The following is an 8,382-nucleotide window of genomic DNA, read 5'->3' as shown; positions in this document are numbered from 1 at the left end:
TTGTGCGTGAGGGGGGCGGCCATGGGGGTCCTTCAGGTCACTGAGGCGGTTTTCAGGAGTGTTTGAGCTCGTTTATGAGGGGTTCGGGCTCACTTTGGAGGGGTTCAGGTTGCTGCTGTCTCCATTTAGCCGAGCCCGCGCAGCCCCAGCGCAGCCTCCCCGTCCCTGTCAATGGACAGCCGCCGCACTCGGTCCCTGTGAGGGGAATGGGCTCGCACCGGCTCAGTTGCCAGCTCCGCAGTTCTCTGAGAGTGTCCCTGTCCCCTCAGCGGGGGCTGCTGCCCTCAGCCGCCGTCGCACCGGCCTGGGCACGAAATCGCTCCAAAACTCGTCCCTGGGGCTGTGCCTTAGCAGTGCTGCACAAAACCACAAAACCATCGTGATTATTCCACTCACCATGTTCCCCGGTATCATCATCCTGTTTTAATTTTTTTTTTCAGTAATTTTTTTATTATTTTCTCATGCAGGAAGCCATTACCCAGCAAAGCAATGAGGGTAAGATCCCCAGTGCTGCCTCTGTGATTGGAAACTACCTGCCTATGAAATCCAATAAAAACATCTTGCGAGTTAACAAAATAAGGAGAAATAAGTGGGTTTTATAATTTTTTCCCCTTGCTCAGAGAAATGTGAGGTGCCAGCAGTGGAGGTGAAGGGCTATAAGTGTTTAACTGTGTGGCTCTCATAGTCTTCTGGCTCTGATCAGGGTGTTTACAGAGGCATTTATTAATTACAGCGTTTTAAATTATTTTATTAGTGATTTTTGATGCATTTGGGGTAGGTGCCTGTATCCAGTGCTACTTGTGTGGGGTGGAGGGTTGATCTTGAATGGGGTCTGCACTGGAGAAAGGAACTGGGAAGAGCTGGATGGGACAGAGCCCAGAGATTTACCATCCCCAAACCCACCAAAAAATGATCATTAACATAAAAAAATCAGTTGGAAATTAATGTTCGAGTGAAGGGAATCAATCTGCAGTAGGACAGATAAGCACGAGCCTCTGGCCCGAGGAGCAGCTGCCTGCTGAGGGAGATAACAAGGTCACTGCCTCACAAAACAGCCCCTGCTTCCTCCTCTTCCTCCTCCTCTCCTTTCATTCCCGCTCCCAGCCAAGCAAGCTTTTGACAAAGAGAGAGCGCTGACTGTCCCTGTAGAGCGGGAGTGAGGCAGGGAGATAAGGCAGCTGCAGCCAGAGAATCCCTCACATGTGGATTTTGGGAAGGGTTTGCTCTTAATACTGATTAATTCATCCCGCAGTGCTGCTGGGCGCTGGGCAGAGGGGACCTGGTGGATCAGGGCTTGGCATCCCATAACCTGTCCCCCAAATCTCCCCTGTCCCCACTGGAACTGGGGCTTTGCCAGGTGCTGCTGTGCTGGCACAGGAGACCCCAATCCCATTCTTCCAAGGGACAGAGTTTGGCTGGGATTCCCTTGTTGTGAGCTGGCAGCAGCCTTCACTGTGCTGATCCATGCCACAGCCAGCAGCCAAGATGATCCCCCCATTTTCCCACAGATATATCTCAACTATTTCTAAAGAGCTTTTATTTTCCATTCATTTCTCTTTATCCCCTGGAAGTAGCAGGGATTTTGCTCCAAAGCACTTGGCAGCCAAGGCATGACCCCAAAACCTCCTCATCCTGTGCTGGGCGTTGCATCCAGTCACAATAACCCCCCACCCAACACTTCCACTGCCTCCAGCTCCCCGCACCGTGGTTTCCCCCCACTCCAGACCAGAGTATCTGATGTGAGTTGTTTTATTTCCTTGTGCTGTCCCACAGGCAGGCAGCACAGTGCAGTGCTTGGATCTGGGGATGCAGGAGGGAGCACCCCCTGTGCTTGTTTTTTTTGGGATGAATCACGGCCTCACAGGATGCTGAGCCTGGCTTTAATGACTCCAACAGCTCCTCAGCAGCAGGTTTGATAATGAAGGTTTTATTCCAACAAGCCTGGGGCAAACCCATCTCTCCTGATGGATGAGGCATTGCAGTGGGGAACGGTTGTGGTGGTCCAGGCACCCCTCGGCTGCTCTGGCTCCCTGGGAGTCACTGCAGGATGTGGCTGGTGGTCACAGTGTCCCTGGGTGGCTGAATTAGAGGTCACCAGCTCCCCCCCCCACCTCCTCACCTGCTTCAATCCATAACCAAGACATGGTGGGTTTAACCCTCACGCCAAATCTGGGGACCCCCATCCACAGGGGTCAAGGAGCAGCAAGTGAGGACAGGTCAGGGGCAGCCTGCAGCCCACCAGTGACCCCGGAATGAGTGGATATTCCTGCCTCCATACCTGGCAGGTGGGGTGGGAGGCACTGGGGTCAGGGGACCTGCTGGCCAGCGGTGGTCCCCGTGCCCCTGGGGCTGTCAGACACCTGTACCTGCAGCTTCTTGGGCAGCAGCTCCTCGCAGGGAGGCGGCAGCGGCCGCTTCAGCCCCTTGCTGGAGGATCCCAATGTGTCTTCTCCCGCCTCGTGCCGGGGCTCGGGGGGCTGGTATCCCGTCTGGTTGGGATCCAGGGGGTCCCGGGAGAGCAGGATGCAGATGGAGGGGACGTTCTTGTGGACAGTCAGGTTCTGTGCGGGGCCGTGGGGCGGCGGGTCCTGGCTCTCCCAGACCTCCAGCACGGTTTTGTAGCGTACCTTGGTGACCTGGTGGAGCCCTCCCAGCTTGCGCTTCATGATCTCCACGCAGGTGATGGTCTTGGTGACCGCCCTGCCGCAGCCGCTGAACACGATCTGCCGCCTGCCCTTCAGCTCCATCTGGGCCATGGCGAAGTTCATCAGGTTCCTGATCTTGCTGCCCTCCTTCACTTTCATCTCCACCACGTCCGGGGGCAGGTCTGGGAAGGGTAATGGCATCTCCTCCTCTGAGGTCCTCACCTTTCGGAAGTTCTCCATCCTGGACTGGGCAAGGGGCTTGGCTCTCCCTCCTTCAGCAGCCATCCTTCATCTCTTCCCGGTGGATGCACACAGGCTCCTAGCCCCCCACGACCATAGCAGGGCTGACCTCGCTGCCCTCCAGCCCAGCCCTGCGTGCTGCAACCACCAGTCCCTTCTCCTCGGCTCTCCGGGGGCTGGCAGTGGGCTCGGTGGTAGTGCCAGAGGCTGTCTCCTGTGGGAGACAGGGCTGCAGGATCCCCTAGGTGCTCCCAGTTGTTCCCAGCAGGGATAACAGCCGGCTTCAGCTCTCGGTGACGCTTGGGCTCCTCCGCTCCCACTGCAGCACTCGCTTCTGCTGCTCTTTGCTTCATTCTGGACTTCAGCAGCCCCCAGAGCTGTTCTGTGTAATTAGCAGATCCTCCCCCTCTCCCTCCCCTTCCTCCCCTCCTCCTCCTCCTCCTCCCCTGCTCAGCCGCCCATCCCAGCACCCAGCTCCTGCCTTCATCCCTGCCAGGCAAAGGGAAGGGCAGGGAACCCGGCTCTCTGTCCCGGAACAGAGAAGGGAAGGAGGGGACGGTGGAAGGCAGAGGGAGAAGCTCACTCTTGCCTTCATAATGTTCCCAAAGTCCTGCCCCCTTAAAGAGAACCTGGTCCCTTCTCTCGGCGCTCGCTCCTCTCAAGGACACCCTCTGCTAACTGCAAATGTCACCCTGCCTGCCTGCCCTGCAGCATTCCCAGAGGGATGCGGAATCCCGGCCACGCTGTGTCCAGGGATGGCACGAAGATGCAGCAGGTACTTCGGGAAGTACTTTGGAGTCTGAGCTCGACCCTTATTAGCCATGAGAGAAGCCACTGGAGCCCGCAGCCAGGAGAAAGCCTGGCAGATGGCATTGAGTGTGAATTGAGTGTGCCAGGGCTCTGCTCCCCCCAGCACCCTGCAGCCTCAGCCCCGGCTCTGCCGGCAGGGAAATCTCTCAATTCCCAAAGCTCCGAGGAGCAGATGCCGTGGCAGAGCTGGTTTTCACGGGCAATTTCTCTCCCTCTCCCCTGCTCCTCCTCCTTCTCTATCCCTCTCCCCACTGCTCTCCCAGTCCCTGTCCCTCATTCACCTCCCAGTGTCGAGCTGCCCACTCTGGGCTCACCATTACATGTACTGGCAACAAATTCCAGAAAATCCCTGTTGCAGGCTAGGAGATGTCCCCTTCCTGCCCCCAATCCCTTCCTGGAGCAGAGGCGACGACGTCCCTGCCCCAGGCTGGCCCTCTGCCCGCCCCTGTCACCTGCCTGTCCCCTCCCGCCCTGCTGGCCAGGGGATCATTGCACAGTGGAAAGACATGTGAGTATTGACTTGCAGTCAAATCTTATCGGCCTCTGGAGGCCCCTGGATTGGTTTCACTCCTAGCAGGGCTTGAAAAAAAAAAAAACAAACCATAAATAAATCGATCTCCCATGTCCGTGGAGGTGAAGGCAGGATGTGGCTGTCACCTCCTATCCAGGGAGGATGCCACATCCCTGTGGTTCCCAAAGCAGCTTTCTGTGGATCCCACTGCCTAAATGGGGGTAGATTTTGGACACCCCCCCAATCCAAACACTGGATTGGGGTCTGGGTGGGTCTGTGGGATGGGATGGGATGGGATGGGATGGGATGGGATGGGATGGGATGGGATCCTCCATGCACAAGCAGTGTGCTGGAAAACCCCTGTAGGTGCAGAGCACTGTTTCCCAATCTGTCTAACCCTCCCTGGGGCTCCTTGGGCACACAGAGGGAAACTGAGGTAGGGCAAGCAATGCTCCCAGGCTCACCCCCAGCACCAGATCCAGGCTTTGAGCATTCCCAACTCCCTTGTGGTGCTCTGCAGTAGTGAGCAAACCTATTCCCTGTGCTCCCACTGTGAATTCCTCACTGCTATGAGACAAAACAATGACATTTCTCCACCTTTCAATTTGACAATTCATGGAATCTGTGCAGAAGCCACTTGGTTCCTTCCTTGGGCAGGCAGGGATGAATTAAACCCATCAGGGAAAGCCCTGCCTTCAAAATGTGCTAAACCCCTGAGGAAATAATGGGGAGGGATTTTAGTGACTGAGAAATCCCTCAGGGTCATTATCCACATAGCCTGGGAGGGTTACATGGACACGGAGGGCTGACAGCTCCAGGGCTCTGGGCAAGCCACGTGAGTCCCTGGTGCTGCCTGAAGCATCCAGCCCTTCTTTCCTGGCCCAGAACCAGCTCCTGCCTCCCGTGGCCCATTTTCCATGGCATCGTGGCGCTTCCCCACCATCGGATGATGGAAGCAGCAGCAGCTTCTCCCCCCCTCCATCACTAATTGCTGCTTAATGAACTCTGCCTATCACAGCCTCCGAAATGGAGGCAGGAGAGGTGCAATCACAGAAAGGCTTGCAGAGGGTGCATTCCCCCCAAGGCCAAGGCTGTGCTGGGAGCAGGGAGGGCATTAACGACAGGGGCTTATTTTCCCTCTGCAGCGCTTAAAATGTAAATGAAATTCATTATTAGCAACTCCGTTGCTAATTACCATCTGAAGCTATTCATTAGCCTGTCAGCTTATTTGTTGGAGGACAACAGAGTGAATGGGTTACTCCAAGCCAAGGAATAGCTGAAATGAGCTCAGTGGTGTGGGAGAGGAAAAGCAGGGATGGGGGACAAAGGCACAGACAGCTCCAGCCATAGGGGGTCAGGCAAACAAAAGCTGGAAAAGAGAATGAGGAGTCCTTTTTAAAATGGAGAAGAAGCAAATGGGAAAGGCAGGAGTGATGAAAAAATAAGAGTAAAGGAATTACACACTGAGTATTTTCCATCTGTCCTTCTTGAGCAGCCACTGTGGTTACAGTAGGACCCACCCCCAGGGAGTGGTTTCTGCTTCCCCTTTCCCATTACAGTTTCTCTCTGAGCATTCCAATGCCATCCCAACCCCATGCCAGAGGACTTCCAAATCCCTGTGGGACCCTCTTGCCTGGTCCCAACCCCACAGGAGGTTGGAAGAGCTGCTTGGGACAGCAGCCAAGAGGAGAGCTGGTGGTGGCAAGAATGGAGAGGGCTGCTGGACACAGCACGGAGCCCAGACAAACCTGGGAAAATGGGGAAAAAAACCCAGAAACATATTCCTAACAGAGACCAGGGCAGCTGGAGAGGAGCAGTAACTTGAGCCCCTGTCCTCCACCTGCCCTCTCCATATTTTCTTTCATGCAAGGTGGCCCTGCTTGGGAACAGGACGGAAAGTGGGAGCATCCGATACAAGGAAAGTCTGGGTGCCATTGCCCATCTCTGCGTCACATCGGCGCGGCTCAGGTCTCAGCCTCTCATCACGTTGCACTCAGCAGCAGGCTGATGCCAGGGTGGATTGTAACCCTGGCAAAAGGGGTGCAGAGGGACCTCCAGGATGCCACAGCAGCAGGGATCCCCTGTCCCCACCCCAATCACGGTCCTGGAGCTGCTGCTTCCCAGGAGCAGCCCCCTGAGGATGCAGCCCAGGGTGCAGGGGCTGTGCCAAGATGCCAGAGGAACCCTTGGAGCATCCTGGGGTGGCACCAGCTCTCTGCTGAGGTCTTATCCCTGCCGTAAGCAGAAAATTACAGAGCTCAAGATAATCCTCATTTTGAATAGCCCGACAGTAAAAGAAAAGGGAAAAATCCCTTCCATAAGACAAATCCCTTTGCAGAGCTCCAGCATGATAAGCAGAGGGATGTTGTAAGGACCCTGAGGGCATTAATAAACCTGAATGTTCCTCACCAACCCCACCTGGGACCCCAATTCCCCCCTCACCCATGGCCCAGGAGCTCCTTTTAAGCTCAAACCAAGGGTCTCAGTCCTAGTCTCAGCTATGTCAGGACTGGTCTCTGGGTCAGCTGCAGCTGGTCTGGACTCCAACCGACAGACTGACGCTAAACTGGACCTGTGGATTGATTTCCTTGGATTTGAACCTGTTTTCTTGCTGGGAATTTGCTACTTTTCTTTGGCCTTGTCCTTCCTCCCCAGCCTGCCCTGCTTAGGGAGTGTGGGATGGGCAGGGATGTTCTTCCCCCTGTTATCCTTTGGCTCTGCAGGCATTCCCTGGGAAGGAGGGGAGCACACATCCATTTGATCCCTGAATATCCCTGGCTGGAAAATCTGCAGGCAGACAGGAATGTGGTAGTGCCAAGGGCAAGGATCAGCTCTGTAGGTGACCATTCCCAAAGCCTCAGTGGCATGGGAAGGTGCTGAGGCAGCAGAGATGCAGATGGGGAGGAAATTTAGGTGTGAGAAAGCTTGGAGAGAAAGAAAGAAATAAAGGACAAGAATCCAGCCCCAAATCTGCAGTGTGCTCAGTGCCCACAGGCAGAGCCAGAGCAGCTCTCCAAGGCACTGAGCATCCCCAGTGCTTGGCAGGAGTTGGAATCCATGATCCCATCCCTCCCCACCTTTCCTTCCCTGCTGCTGGGCAGGGCATGGAGCTGGGTGTGCAGGGGTCCCTGCTCTCTGAGGGGATCAGCTCAGGCTCCAAGACCCAGAGAGGGGTCAGAGTGGACAGCTGGGCCCCCTGCTATGGGGTCATCTGTGGCACGCTGGTTTTCCTGCTTCTCTCTATTTTACCATCTGTGAAGCAGGCATTTTCCCTGATTCTGCCAGGCTTCCTTCCTTGCATCCCCACAGCAACGCTTTTCCCCTGCCGAAGGGATTTGGCCACCAGGGCTCACTGGTGTAAAGAGATTTTGCTGCTTCCTTACCCAGCTGTTCTCATCTTCCCCTGGTGAGATGTTGTCCTTGCTGCCCCTCTGTGACCCTCGAGGCTGGACCCTGGGAAGGGAGGATGATTTAGCTGTCAAAAAAAATAATTTTCACAACATTTCACTGATATTCTCACAAGCTCTAAGGCAGGAGTGCACTGAGAACAAGGGACACAGCCTATGGAGCTCTCAGGCTGATTTGGGATTTATATCCCTGTCCTGTCTGTAAATCAGTCCAGTCCCTTCCCCTGCCCTCCACATCCCAACCTTGGCATCACTGGCAAAAGCAATTAACATGTCCTCTGCCCTTTATGCAAGCCATTCATTAATTACTGCTCCCAGAATGAAGCACATCAGGGTATGGACATGGAGTACCCCCAACTTGGCACTGCTGGGGGGGAGCTGCTGGTTTCCCATTGCCTCCTGGATAGAGGGAGCCTGTGTGCTGTGCCAGGGGCTGTCCCCAAGAGCCCCTGCCCTTCTGAGGGCGGTCTTCTACCCACATAATGCTTGCCATACCCTGGGTAGGGGTCACTGCACCCCTGCCCCACAGAGCCCCCATTCCTGTAAAGTCCCCCAAGCCCCATAGAACACTCCCAGCCCCATGGAGCCCTGAGCCCTATAGAGCCCCCCAAGCCCCATAGAGCACTCCCAGCCCCATGGAGTCCTCAGCCTGATAGGGCCCCCCAGGCCCCATAGAGCACTCCCAGCCCCATGGAACCCCCAGCCCTATATAGCCCTCCATAAAGGCCCCGCCCCCTTCCATAGGCCCCGCCTTTTCCCCATGGCCCCG

The 8,382-nt window shown here is 55.6% G+C and overlaps 1 protein-coding gene across 1 annotated transcript; it reads right to left on the bottom strand.

Annotated features, from left to right (window-relative positions):
• Window positions 1–1,738: 1,738 nt before the first annotated feature.
• RPP25 (ribonuclease P and MRP subunit p25) lies at window positions 1,739–3,263 on the bottom strand. Its single transcript, XM_005419705.2, has one exon. It carries the CDS (start codon window positions 2,928–2,930, stop codon window positions 2,307–2,309), a length of 624 nt encoding a protein of 207 aa, XP_005419762.1. The 5' UTR covers window positions 2,931–3,263; the 3' UTR covers window positions 1,739–2,306.
• Between the last annotated feature and the right edge of the window lie 5,119 nt (window positions 3,264–8,382).

Source organism: Geospiza fortis, unplaced genomic scaffold (genome assembly GCF_000277835.1).
Source record: "Geospiza fortis unplaced genomic scaffold, GeoFor_1.0 scaffold171, whole genome shotgun sequence".
Taxonomy (NCBI): Eukaryota; Metazoa; Chordata; class Aves; order Passeriformes; family Thraupidae; genus Geospiza; species Geospiza fortis.
Note: the sequence above shows the minus strand (reverse complement) of the source record. Positions and strands in the feature narration are given on the sequence as shown.